The following is a 14,488-nucleotide window of genomic DNA, read 5'->3' as shown; positions in this document are numbered from 1 at the left end:
AACAATTAATCATTTAAATCAAAATCATAAAAGGGGATGGAGTGCCTGGATGTCTCAGTAGGATGAGAATCCGACTCTTGATTTCTTTCAGGTCATGATCTCAGGGTCTTGAGATCAAGCCTCATGTCAGTCTCTGTGCTCAGAGCAGAGTCTGCTGGAGATTTTCTTTCTCCCTCTTTCTCTAAAATAAATAAATCTTATAAAAGAAACTTATATAAAAGGGGAGCACAAAATAGAAGACATTTCAAAGAAAAGTCTTTAGAGATGCCTGAGTGGGTCAGCGGTTTAGCACCTGCCTTTGGTCCAGGGCTGATCCTGGAGTTCCGGGATGGAGTCCCACATCGGGCTCCCAGCATGGAGCCTGCTTCTCCCTCTGCCTATGTCTCTGCCTCTCTGTGTGTCTTTCATAAATAAATAAATAAAATCTTAAACAGAAAAAAAAAAAAAAAGAACACTCTTTACTCTTAATACTTCTCTGGTAATAAATAATAGGAACACTGGTTTGGAAATGTCAAATATATTTATCATCAGGATTATTAAACTGGTTGATGAAGCCTACTTTCTGAATTTATTTGCAAGATATCTATATAGCACATTTAAAGTCTCTTCTTGGATACTAATTTTCATGAGATTTTTCAAAAGTAGGAAAACGCCAATATACACTACTTAAGGTCTTTAAGTAAGATCTTTACAAAAATATTACTGTAAATGCTAAGAAATATCACTTTGGCTTATGCCCAAGATATTGGTCTATTTCTCTGGCAGTTAACACAGTGGCAAAATGTAAGTCAACATCTCAATGGAGCTTCTGCAAAATTTTGATAGAATAACCAAGGATAAGCATGTCTACTGGGCAGAAAGTGCCATTCTTCTGATACTTTAAAAGGGTAAAAAATGGGATCCTCAAACTATTTCATAAAAGGCCTTTTGGACTTAGTCTTTTCCAAGATTCAGTAAATATTAGCCAAGGAGAAAAAAGCCTGCTGACTGAATAAGCGATTTGCAGAAGAAATGCCCTATAATTATGCCATAACTGAGATTTGCTCCCCAAAACCATAAAGAGTGCTGCCAAACATTTTATGTTATTTCTGTAGACCCAGTAAAAACTTTTCATTTTATTTTTTATTTATTTATTTATTTTTATTTTTATTTATTTATGATAGTCACACAGAGACAGAGAGAGAGAGGCAGAGACACAGGCAGAGGGAGAAGCAGGCTCCATGCACCGGGAGCCCGATGTGGGATTCGATCCCGGGTCTCCAGGATCGCGCCCTGGGCCAAAGGCAGGCACCAAACCGCTGTGCCATCCAGGGATCCCTATTTTATTTTTAAAATATTATTTATTTATTTATTCATGAGAGACACAGAGAGAGAGAGAGAGAGAAGCAGAGACAGAGGCAGAGAGAGAAGCAGGCTCCATGAAGGAAGCCCGACGTGGGACTCGATCCCAGAACTCCAGGGTCTCGCCCTGAGCTGAAGGCAGGCGATCAACTGCTGAGCCTCCCAGGCGTCCTGAAACTTTTCATTTTATTGATACAAAATACACTCTGGCACAAATTACGCCAATATTAATTTCCATTTACTTCCTTTGACAACAGCAAAAACATAACTATTACTAAAGGTTGGTTCTAGTTTTCTTACAGATGCTTTTACTGACAAGGAAGTAAAAAGTATTTCTAGGGTTATTTTTATTTAATCATAAGACCTAATCGAAACAGATGACCTGCTTAGATTTAAAAAAACCAGATCTCAAAAAAAAAAAAAAAAAAAAAACCTCACAAAAACAGATCTCATAAAACTTATTACAATATAGCTTTATTATTATCACAGTTTTCAAAATTAGCATTCATGAAACTTTTTTGGGTAAGATGGCACAAATTTTCACGGGCTTCAACTAGCTGTAACCGCCAGGGATTTAATTATGGAGTCACTTTCCAGACAAAAAAAAAGAAAGAAAAAGGCTAGGGCAGACAAATTTGGTGCTTTATTGATAATCTATTATATATAACCAAACGGATCAATAGACTGTTCTTGCTCTAAACACACCAAAAGTGGCCACCCACATACTTCTTCAGCTGCTCTATAGCCCAGCGGAGGCCACAGTGGGAAGAGCAGGCTCTCCAGTCAGAAGATCCAGCTCAGGGCCTAGCTAATCAGTTACTGGCCATGTAAATCAACTATACAAATCAAGTAGTGTCTCTGAGTTTTCATGTTTTCGTCTTGTCAAGTGGTGAGATACCTACCTTCAAACTGCACAGGGTTGGGGCAAGATCACGGGAAATAACACAGACAAGGGCCTATTGGATCTTCTTGTTGGACAGGGAGCATGTATGTGCTACGGGGAGTATGTATGTGCTATAACTATAACTAGAGTGTTGACAAAGCGGTTCTTATTAAAATTTTCAGTCTTATTCCTCAACCTTCCTTTATTAAAAAAATATGAGACTCAACTAAATCTCAAAATGCTGAAATTGAGCTATCCCCAGCCTCAGAATTCTAAGACATGATTAAGTCCCATTTCCTGTTTTAATGCCATCCCATTTGAGTACTCTGAAGCCACTTCTGAAATAAGGTATAGTCAAAGAGACAAGGTCTTGATGATAAGCTGCTTGTTAATAAATACATTCTTCCTGGGAGATATACCTCTTTTTATTCTCAAGCTTAGATATGACCTCAATCTTTTTCCCCAGGCCAAGGCCACTGGTATTATTAAATGTGCACACCTCAGCTCAATGTTTAGTTTAATTCTAAAGTCCCCGACTTTAAGATTTTTTAATTTTCCTTAAAACCTATATTATCTTGGATGATGTTCTGATTATATCTGAGAAAACATGAACACTAACGAATCCATAACTTAACAGTATTTTCTAGTCACTACTTAAAAACTCAGAGCAAATATCCACTCAGCTGTGGCAACTGAGATGGTGATAATGCTTTGGTCAGATAATTACTGACACAAAATATTGGATATTTTGAGAAGGTGCCAGAAGGCAAGGTCACCCAGATGTCACCAAAACAGCCTCCTTCTTTGCACTCAGGGGTCTTACCTCCAAACACTTCCCAAAGCTTAACTCTCCGATCCATGCCTCCTGTGGCCAGCAGCCGGGAGCCAGGGCTGAACTGCACAGCGTTGACTTCCCCATCATGAGCATCCTGCAAGACAAGTATCCTGCTTCAACCCAATCCCTGTCATTCCAAGGGGAAAGAGCCCAATACAAATGAACACTATGGATGCCTAACCAAAGGTGCTGGACAGTCATCCATAAATAAAGGGGATCTGCTCATAAACTAACTTGGATTCCTAGCCCAGGGTCTCCTAAGATTGTTACCGTTTTATTCATATAGTTACAGTTCCATCTATTTTAGTGCAACCTTCTTAGAAAGTAGTCAAAATCTGTGTAGACTGCCTATAGTCTGTCTTTGCATTAATTTTCTTAATAAAAATGAAGTTTCAATCTATCGTCTACTATGATCTTATAGCTTAAAAGTAAGCCTCTGATTAACCATCTTTCTTTTGGTTCAGATTATGTTAATGCTACATGCTAAACTACCTAGTCAAAGTACAGCATGGCTTCTAATGATAGAGAAAGGCTTTACAGCTTTCCTAAAGGTGAGCATATCCTCATATGGAATCCTAATATGAGCAGCTGCTAGTCCTTCTGCTACATATCAGTGTCACAGTGGGATTCTATTCTGTTCTGGAAATAACAGGGCACCAGTGTATTCTAGGCAGGGTGACTTCTGCCAAGTTTCTTATTAACTTTCTGAAGCCTCAGCTTGCTCATCTACAGGAAAGGTCTTCCACCAAGTTGTGTGGCCTAGGACTAACTCCCTGATCGTGGGGAGTAGGTCTTCGATAAAGTAAGGGTCACTCTGGGAGAATTTAATTCTTCACAGGGAGGAGTGACTTGCTGACTTAGTCAGTTAAGCATCTGCCTTCTGCTCAGGTCCTGATCCCAGGGTCCTGGGATCCAGCCCCCTATCAGGCTTTCTGCTCAGTGAGGAGCCTGCTTCTCCCTCTTCCTTTGCCCCCCCACCCTCTCCAAAATAAATAAATCTTAAAAAAAAAAAAGAAAAAGAAAAAGAAAAAGAAAAAGCAAAAGAAAAAAAAAGAGGGACGCCTGAGTGGCTCAATGGTTGAGTATCTGCCTTTGGCTCAGGACAAGATCCCAGAGTCCCAGGATTGAGTCCCACATCGGGCTCCCTGCATGGAGCCTGCTTCTCCCTCTGCCTGTGTCTCTGCCTCTCTCTCTGTATCTCTCATGAATAAATAAATAAAATCTTTAAAAAAAGAAAAAGAAAAAGATTACAGATGCTGAAATCTTTATGGGTGAACTACAACGTCTGGGATTTGCTCTAAATTGTTCTAGCAAAAGTCTGTGGGGCAGAGAGAATAGAACTGGCACCTGTGGCTAACTGGAACTACCTGACAGGATGATGGGACCTGGAAGTTCTCCCTACTCATAACGATGTTTGAAAATTTCCATAATATGGGATGCCTGGGTGGCTCAGTGTTTGGGCGTCTGCCTTTGGAGTCCCGGGATCGAGTTCCACATCGGGCTCCTCGCAGGGAGCCTCCTTCTCCCTCTGCCTGTGTTTCTGCCTATCTCTGTGTCTCTCATGAATAAATAAAATCTTTATTAAAAAAGCGAAAAAACTTTCCATAATAAAAAAGAAAAAAGACTGTGAAATGTGGATTACAAATATCAGATCATTAAACAGGTCATCAACCACTTGCCTAAAACATCATTTTGAGAAGACAAAACCTATCACATTCGCTTGGGCCTGAAAAAGACACTTGAAATATGCTGGCAAATTGAATTTAAATAAAATATAAATAAATAAATAAAAAGAAATACCATCAAAATCACACTTATTAATGGACAGGGATATAAACATCACTTTATTTTGCTTGGTGGTGTGATCCTGCCGCAGCCCTCAGGTCCCACTGCTGCAAAGCTGTCTGACAAGTGGCCAACCTTTTTGCCCCCGTGTGATTCCCTTCTTTTTCTTTTTTCTCCATGCTATCTTTCTACTTAGGAGGTCTCAGATTGAAAACTTGAGATCATGCACCATCACACCCCTGCTGCCACTCTTTGACCTCCTGCAGAGCTGGTTCTGTCGGATATTTGTCAGCCATGAACCGCACACTCACAGGAACACAGGCTGACACAGGATCCAGGTTATCAGCTGCTCCATTACCCCATGCACAGGACTTAAATGTGCCGGGAGAAAACAATGGGCTGCTGGGAGCTGAGGGCAGAAGGGGGCTGTGACATTAAGTGCAATCAGACCTTTTACCAATCATCACTGACCTCCATAAGGTGCCCAGTCCAACTCCTCATCCGGAGGGAGACTCTCTTTATGACATACAAGGTGGCTGAATCACTCAGCCAGTTCACTGTGTGGAAATCTCTATTTGATTCCTCCTTAGGCCTGGTTTCCCCCATAAGGAGTCCTCCTCTCCCCTGAAAGCTGACTATTCTAACTCACCCCATGTAATCCACGAGGCAGCCCAGCTAGCTCGGCTCTGCTCTGCTGCTCCATCTCCCCTAGACACCCACCTGCCAGCCTCAAGTCAGGTAGCCCACATTTCCCCAGGCTGGTTCCATTTCTGCTCACTCACCCCAGCTGAGACCTGCTTATTCTCTTCTACAAGCACCCAGCTCTGAACACCAGCCGACAGCTCTGGCATCACAGTGACTTCTGCCCAGGACTATCTCCTACTTCCAACCTTGCACTCCTAATGACAGGAAGTCACACAGATATGGACAGGAATTACTGTAACTTCTCACCAACCCTAGTTACTTCTCTCTTGTCCTGCCTCTCATGCTACTGATTCTCTTCCAGTCAGTCTTATATTACAGAAAATGGTTATAACAGATTCTGTCCCCTCAAGCTGAGCGAAATCCCTTCTATCAGACACAGTCAACAGGTATAAAACTTGCTTTGCTCTAAATAAAATAGTAGAAAGCTAGCTGCCATAGAGAATGGCTCCTTGAACCATCCGGCTCCGCTACCATACAAAGCTTGGTGGGATGTGGGGTTCAACCATACTTACAAAGATACACATCGCTGTTGTAGGCACTCTCACTTCTTTACTAGAACCAGGATGAGTATCCACATTATCCTGGGGAACTGGAAAGGAAGAGACAGAGCGCCTCCTAAGAAGTAACATAAAGGAAAATATTAGGATTGCACAAGGCTTCCTGTCTGCCACATACCCAGAGGGATCCAAAGATGACTTCTGACAGTAGCTTCTTCTCCCTCTTAGACTCTTCAAACCACAGAACAAATCACCCGATCAGAAGCATCCTCAACTCAAACGACACCCAGAGACGTATCCAGCACATACCTGTACTTTCCTGCTTGTTAACCTATAGACTCCAAAACCCAACACTGAAAAAACAATCCCACACAACTGCTTCCCCAGTCAATAAAATGCTGCAAAACGTTCTCAACATAATATAACTACCTGCTCCAAGGGAGCATGTTTGTATTTTGATAAGACTACGTCAAGGTGCCTTTTATGCCTAGTTACGATCATCCTCAGCATACAGTGTGGTCAAGGCGGCGTCGAACACATGCCAGAAGAGAGAAAGGAGAGCGTGACTGCTGTGCAGAGTTCAACCTAACTGCCCGCTCAAGAGGCTGACAGCACTCTGAAAAACATGCACAGCGGCTTGGGTGGTACATGCACATCCAATGATGGGGTGAAGAGAGGGAGGGTGGTGTGAAGCGATGATCAGCACAATTATCAAGGAGCCACGCTCACATGCCGAGCCAAGAGAAGGTAATATTTTCACCTGGCAGCATCAGAAGAGTGATGTCCCAAAAGGGGAGACTCGGACAGACTTAAAAGGTAAGGCCAGATCAGCACGCAGCAAGATTAAGAGAAAGAAAATGGAGGAAAAAAGGAAGAAGCTAAGTGAGAAAGCTGAAGTCAAAGCATCTGTATACTCGGCGCTACGGGAATTTTGGTGTACGTTTAAAAAAACGGTGATAAATCATATATAATACTTATGAATATTCACACACATATTAACAAGGAAAGGTGAAGGTTTTCTAACCTACCCAAAGATATTAGTGATAGAATCCAGAAGGCCTCCAGCAGGCTGCGAGAGTCGCTTACTAAAGAGGAGGGGAGGATAGGTTTAAACCTTAGAAACATTTTGCCCAAATAATTCATCAATAAATACAGTTCACAAAAATAGGTACCTGGGAGTATGTTTCCCAATGAGTCCCCAAACCCCAGCCGAGAAACCCCTGAGAGGAGCAAACTACCAGAAAACAGGGGGAAGGCAGGAGGGAGGACCCAGCTTCAAAGACATGAGGTTTCCTCACGTTACATTAACTGTCCATTCGGTCAACCTGACCTAACAGAGTCTGGTTGTTAATACCCAATCCCCAACCTGTCAGTTCTATTTTAGCGAAGAGGAAAAACATCCTGGAACTCGAGTACAAAATAAACAGCATGATCTAAATAATCATCCCAACAAGGTGTAACTGTCCATCTTGTGGGAAGCCACTACACTTTCTTCCTGCCTCACCTCACAGTTGGTGGCAGCACTAAGGGACAGCTTGCCTCCCACTGAGAGGTGACCAGAGGAAGACAGGGACATTCAGGAGCCCACAATCTCCATGGTTGTGCAGGAGGGGCCGGGTGCTCCAGTGAGGGGCCTGGCTGCATCGGGCTGCTCTAGCCATGGCCACCAATGTGCTATCAGACCATGGCTTGAGCTCTCCTTTCCTGGCCCACCCCGTCCACTTACGTGGCTGCTCTGCTGATGGCTCGCACAGGAGACGTCTCCTCAGCGTGATCAGAGGTTTCGTCCACAATGACTTCAATGTCATCATCCCTGGAAAGAAGGGCAAGAGGCCGAGTCTTTGATTCTGCTAACCAGTAGCTGTGTGGTGAGTCTGTTCCACAAATGTCAGCACCATCTCCTAATCACAAAGAGCCTCTGCAACTTGGCTGTGACAGAGATGGTCAAGGGTTCTCTGGAGAAACAGGCTGTGCTCTGAACAATACTAAAAGAAATATTTAACCTGTTGACATCAAATCCAGAATGCCAGCTGAAAATAACTTTAAAAGCGATCTTTTGATCCTCTGAAGTGTGAACACAGCTCTCACTTGGAAAGCAAGGAAATAATGATTTGTTAAGTCTATAACTACATAGCCAGCGCCAAGGCAGATTTCTTTCCTTCAGAGGTCTGGTTCATAGCTGAAAGGCTCCTGCACACAAACAAGCAGACTACAGAAACGGTTCCCACGAGAAAGGCTGAGCGGCAGAAGACCGCTGGACAGCTACGCAGTCAAGAAAACAACAGGGCAGGGAGGGGATCCAGGTGAGTAAGAGAAGGGATTGCTGGAAGAGCAATGAAGTCAATGGTTGCATTAACATTGGCTTTAAACACCACTTTATTTTATTTTATTTTATTTTAATTTATTTTTATTCATAGAGACACAGCTAGAGAGAGAGGCAGAGACACAGGCAGAGGGAGAAGCAGGCACCATGCAGGGAGCCCGATGTGGGACTCGATCCCGGGTCTCCAGGATCACGCTCCGGGCTGCAGGCGGCGCTAAACCGCTGCGCCACCGGGGCTGCCCTAAACACCATTTTAATAATAAAAACAGGAAAGCAAAATCTAAATGCTATTCATTTCTGACTCTGGGTTTTTTGTTTAGGTTTAAACACTTGGTGCTTCTGACATTTGGGGAATCCATCATGCTTCATGTGAAATAATCAGGCCACAGAAATGCCCTGTTGTTTACCCGCCTTACTCCGTCCCAGATACAAAGTACCTCTGGAATTCTCCTCTCTGCCTTTTCCTGGTTGAGGGGAAGGCAAGGAATTATTTTGGCCTTAATGACCTCCTACCAAGTTGCAATCTTCACAGATAAGTAAAATAATAAAACATAACCAACCCAAGACTAATGTTTGGACTTAGAACCTGAAAGTAATATTTTTCCGTGATTATCTGGATTATGTAAATATATACTTAACTTATCAAGCAAGTTAAACCAAGTCCAAGTAAATCTGTTTTCCCTGGCTACTGATTTTAGGATTCCATGCAACTGAGCCCAGTCTAAGTCAGGATGCAGGGAAGAACAAAGGCAGGCTTGAAGAAAGAGAACAAGGCTGGCCTTTCTTTTCTTCGTGGTTTTGGTTTGAGGGAGCACTTATGTTCGCACAAGGGCGACAACAGAGCAGCAGAGATAGCAAGAGTAGCCAACACGAGTTCAGCCTATGTAAATATTTTCAGAACGCTACAGGCATGAAGACACTCAGAACTGTGCAAAAGCCCAGGGCCACAGGAAAATACCAGAACGTGGCAACTGGTTATCACAGCCCTTCAAAGATAGAAGTGTCCTTTGCCCCCAGAAACTCCACTCTTGTGGAAGCACAGAGATTCAGAACAGGCCTTTACAGCCAGACACTCCTAGGTTAGGTTCACTCGGCCCCTTTCTATGAGATCTTGGGCAGCACCCAGTCACCTGTTTATGCTGCGATTGGGAGGCAGACAAATGAAGCTTTTGTAAACTATCATTTCCAGGTCAATCATTTATTTACTTTGTAGTGTCAGGAAAATACATCTGGGATTTATTTTTCACATCTTGGAGTACAGAAGAAATGTACATATTCTAAATCAAAGCATAGCCTTAGTATGAAAACCTTTCTTTTCTTATAAATTAAAACTTTGTCTGGTGGATGACTCCTAACTGAACTAAAACCAGCCACCTCTGTTTATAAGGAAGGAAACATTTTAAAACCCAGTAACTCACAATTCTAATACTATATTCTGTAATATTTTTCAGTGGAAAAGGAACACGTCATGAACTAGAAGCAAAGGGAATTCAGCCATTAAAACATCCACCACTCTTAACACAAAACCTCAGATCTTGGGGAAGGCCCTCCACCCCAGTTCCAGATCATGGAACATTCCTAACAGATTCAATCCCTTTTGCTCCAAGAGACTGTCATTTTCACTTAGGCTTCAAAGGTTTGCCCATACCTCCAATCAAAGTTACACATAAGAACTGAGAGCAAGAGAAAGAATCCCAGCCCAGCGATACACTGCAGGAGGCCCAACAAGGGGTAGAAAGCAGATCAAAGTGTCAAGAGGAAAGCAGCAAGAAAGCCATTCACTCAGGGTGCAGAACTCACACTCACAGCCGATGAGGAGCATAAATGGGAACAAACTTCTGGGAGGGAACCAGTGTGTTTAGTGGCTCCCTTAAATCTTTTAGCTTCCTTTCTACAATCTATAAAATGGTTTTACAGAAATAAAAATGTTATAAAGCCATTTTAAAAGAGCAAATCAAATTACTAAGAGCAGTTCTGATCGGAATAGCTCTACTTACTGTTCAACGGGTAGAGGTTCCTTTGCTGCTTCTGCAAGCTCTTTCTGCAGCCGGGCTTGCCGTCTCCTATTGAGAAAAGCCCACTAGTTACGTCTGCTTAAAGAAAGCATGGCGTTTCGGCCCTCAGTAAGCTACTAGTTCTCTAACACATCTGAATATTCAGTGCATTTAAAATAACTGCCCTGGGCAAAGATACCAAAGTCCCAAACCCACACCAGTAACATCAGTAAGGAACCCTGTTATAAAGGATTTCGGAGCAAAGCCCAGAAGAGGGATTATGTCATTAGAGAAAGCAGTGAACTAGCAAGGGAGAAGCCTGCTCATTGTGTGACCCTGGGCCTCTCAGGACAGAAAGGCACGTCAGGTTTATCCAGGGTTAGTCACGGTCAAGAGTTGGCTTTCTGCAGCAAATAGTCTAATACCAACATATCAAGAGCACAAATAGTAACAGTTAAGATTTACCTGGAATTTAGTTGTGCCTAACTTGGTATTATTTCTAGGTTTTAGCTCATTTAATCCTTGTTATGATGCTTTAAGTACCATTTTACAAATAAGGAAACTGAAGTCTGACATTCTTGAAACTGTCAAAATACACATGGCTTCACCTACCAGGGCTGGAAAGACACGTCTCTTGGCTGTGAATAAAATTTCTTTTTAAGATTTATGTATTTATTTTAGAGAGAGTGGAGGAAAGAGCAAATGGAGAGGGAGTGAAAGAATCCTCAAGCAGACTCCCTATTGAGTACAGAGCCTCACATGGGGCTCCATACCAGGATCCAGAGATCATGACCTGAGCCAAAATCAAGAGTCGATGGCTCTGGACAAATTTTAATGCGGCCAAACAGTCAAGTCCACTATTTCCCCTTCTCAGAACAAATTTTGTCTCTCTTCAAGTTCTAAATTCTGGATCTCCCTAATTTCTAACCTTGGCCTCATTTTCTTTTCCATGGCAATTTCATCTCTGTGGTTTCATCCTGTATGTGGAGAACCCCAATCTGGAATTCTGCTATTAAGCTCCAGTCAAGAATTCTGCTGGAATTTTTGGTTAAGCTTCTACCACGGTGTTAATTTTCAAAACAGGGGGGGAGTCCTCTAGGTGGCATATCTGAGTCATAGGAAGGGATGAAGTTGTAGCTTATACTTTTAGCTTTATTATTATTTTTTAAGATTTTAATTATTTATTAGAGAAAGAGAAAGAGAAAGAGAAGGAGGACACAAGTGGGAGGAGGGGCAGAGGGAGAGGGGGAATCTCAAGCAGACTCCCTGCTGAGCACGAAACCTGACGCAGGGCTCCATCTCACAACCCTGAGATCACGACCTGAGCTGAAATCAAGAGTTGGACGCTTAACCGACTGAGCCACCCAGGTTCCACTATACTGTTAATTTTCTATCTGGAAGATGAAAACTAAGTTCTACAGGACAAATGACAAAATTTAATGATTTTTTTTTTAGCTGGAATAAATGACCTATGAACTAACTACCTGTGAGGGAAAACCAGAACGTGCGGCTTGTTACACCCCTCTATTGGAAAGGCACCTGCTGCAAACAAGGGATGAAGGACAGACCTGCAACAAGCACCTGCAGCCCCTCCTTCATCACAATAGCTGAAAAGAAACCTCAAATATTCCCTGAGTGTGTCTACACAGCAGCCACTGTGACCATGAGAACAGATCAGAGCCTAGTGAGGGAGGCAGACCACAAACAGCTACTTCAAAACATGACACGTATCATGCTATCATTCAGGTAAACAAAGACTGCTAGACCACCTAACCTAGGGATTGGCACAAGGAGGGAACGCTTCTAAAGGACTGAGTAAAGAAACCTGGGGCCCCACCTGTGCAACCAGATAATACACCCAAGGTAAATACCTAGGAAAACATTCCAAAGTAAGGAATGAGAGCAGACATGGAATATGCCTCCCATGCCATTTTCAGTAGGAAGTGTGCATCATTCTCCTGTCTACCGTGAGGACCAAGGACCCTTCCTTAGCTTAACCACATGCCTGCAGCTTCTCCCTTGGCAGGTGTTTAACACGCTGCACTATGACTTCCAGTGTCCCTGCTGAGTTCACTCCAGGGCACAGGCCAAGTTGTTTTACTTAAACATGAGGGGCGCCTGGCTGGCTCAGTCGGTAGACTGTGTGACTCTCGATCTTGGGGTTGTGAGTCTGAGCCCGATATTGGGTGTAGAGATTGCTTAAAAACAAAATCTTAAAAAAAAAAAAAAGAAAAGAAAAAAAAAGAAACAAGACAGAGTAAGAAAGGACAGCTCATTCTTTTAATATAAAAGAAACTTGGGATCCCTGGGTGGCGCAGCGGTTTGGCGCCTGCCTTTGGCCCAGGGAGCGATCCTGGAGACCCGGGATCGAATCCCACATCGGGCTCCCGGTGCATGGAGCCTGCTTCTCCCTCTGCCTATGTCTCTGCCTCTCTCTCTCTCTCTCTCTCTCTCTCTCTCTGTGTGACTATCATAAATAATAAATAAAAAATTAAAATAAATAAATAAAAGAAACTTAAGAAAGTTAGAAAAAACAGGGAAGTATGAGAAAACAAAAGCCAGTCTCACCACGCACTATTACTGACAATTCCTTTTAATCTTTTAAATTCATTTAAATTTTGAATTGTGTCCTATGAAAAGACTTCCTATCCTATTTTGAGTTACATTAATTTTATGCATTTTCTCACGTCACTAGTATTCCTAAACTGTGTACTTTCAGAGGATTTTGTAAAACTGCACCATATGAAAATACCATAACTTATTTCTCCCATGAGGGAGATACTGCTGCTTATTTTATACTACAGTGAGTAAGGACCAATTCTTAGTATTTGATTAGGATGAAGTCCAACAAGTGGTAACATGTTTCAGGTCCTGTCCAGGGGCCCTGCAGGAGGTGGTGGGACAGGCTTCCCACAAACAACATGACGGTGCTTTCCCCCTGGCCCAGATGTACTGACGACGTACACTCTTGCTCACACGAGCCAACTGTGCTTCACACCCGCCTGAGGACCTTAGGATATTTGAGGACAATTGTACATGCTCGTTGGCTGTTTGTGTTAAGAAATCTGAAAACTGTATACAGTCCTCTTTTTATTTCTATTGGTTTTAGGGTTTAGAAAGTCCTCACACTATTTAGAAATTTTTCATAAAATAAAAAGCAGATAATCACGTTTTTTACTTCTACTTTATGTTTTCGGTTTTTATACAGATTCTGAATGAAGTCTACTTGAATATATCATTTGGTAGGATTAGCACTCATTGTTACCTAAGACTCTTTCCTACTTTCATTCTTTTAGATTAACTGCAATAATCTTTTCAAATTCTAGACTACGGACACAGGGCTTTAAAATCCTACTCTGCTGACCACTTACTATTAGTTCTCTCAGTAGATTTTCTTAGGCTTTCTAGGTGGATGAGCATGAATCCCTGCCCCTTCTAGTGGCCTTGCATTCTGTGTCCTCTTTGGTTGGATGGCCAAAACATCAGTCTGAGTTCGAGACAGTGAGCCCCTCCTTTTCCCATTCGTGGTTTTGATATGTGTGTTAGACTCTTTGTGGGAGTGTTCAAAACACGTTTCCCTCCACCAGGACTGACTCCAGGTGTGTGAGGTGGAAGGTGTCTGTGTTAAGCACACTATCAGCCGTTGGTTGCAGACAGATATTTTTATTAAAAGCTTTTGTTCCAAGTTTAAGGGTTTTTATCAGGATTGGGAACTGAGTCTGAGCAAATGGCATTTTTGTGGTATACTCAAGTGTTTCTATAGTTTATCATCTAAGGTGATAGATTTAATTGATTTCCAGATACACCATCTTTTAATTCCTGGGATAAATTCTAGTAGGTCTGCAGTGAATTTAAAAAAAAAAAAAAAAGGCTCCAGAATGCCTGAGAGGCTCAGTTGGTTAAGCACCCAACTTTTGATTTCGGCTCAGGTCATGATCTCAAGAGTTGTGAGATGGAGCCTCACTGGGTGCAGAACCTGAGATTTTTCTCTCCCCTCACCTGCTCCTGCCATCTGCCATCTGCCCCTAATACATGCATATGCTCTCAAAAAAAAAAAAAAAAAAAAAAAAAAGACCAATCTTTTTCTAATTCTGATTTATCTTATATTGCTCAAGAAATAGCTTT

General features: G+C 42.4%; 1 protein-coding gene and 1 non-coding gene across 6 annotated transcripts in view; both read right to left on the bottom strand.

Moving 5' to 3' along the window:
• ATG16L1 (autophagy related 16 like 1) overlaps positions 1–14,488 on the bottom strand; it is a 39,177-nt gene that overhangs the window by 13,543 nt on the left and 11,146 nt on the right. The window contains exons 6-11 of one of the 5 annotated variants that reach the window (XM_038574222.1): positions 10,367–10,432; positions 7,773–7,859; positions 7,075–7,131; positions 6,807–6,854; positions 6,062–6,164; positions 3,048–3,153 (exon numbers count right to left, since the gene is read on the bottom strand). In XM_038574222.1, coding sequence (XP_038430150.1) covers positions 3,048–3,153; positions 6,062–6,164; positions 6,807–6,854; positions 7,075–7,131; positions 7,773–7,859; positions 10,367–10,432 — 467 coding nt within the window. The remainder of the gene's footprint in view (positions 1–3,047; positions 3,154–6,061; positions 6,165–6,806; positions 6,855–7,074; positions 7,132–7,772; positions 7,860–10,366; positions 10,433–14,488) is intronic. The other 4 variants (XM_038574224.1, XM_038574223.1, XM_038574225.1 and 1 more) reach the window with 4 other exon arrangements.
• On the bottom strand, positions 5,043–5,316 carry LOC119865992. Its single transcript, XR_005378945.1, has one exon.

Source organism: Canis lupus, chromosome 25, assembly GCF_011100685.1.
Source record: "Canis lupus familiaris isolate Mischka breed German Shepherd chromosome 25, alternate assembly UU_Cfam_GSD_1.0, whole genome shotgun sequence".
In the NCBI taxonomy this organism is placed as follows: Eukaryota; Metazoa; Chordata; class Mammalia; order Carnivora; family Canidae; genus Canis; species Canis lupus.
This window is presented reverse-complemented; position numbering and strand designations above follow the sequence as displayed.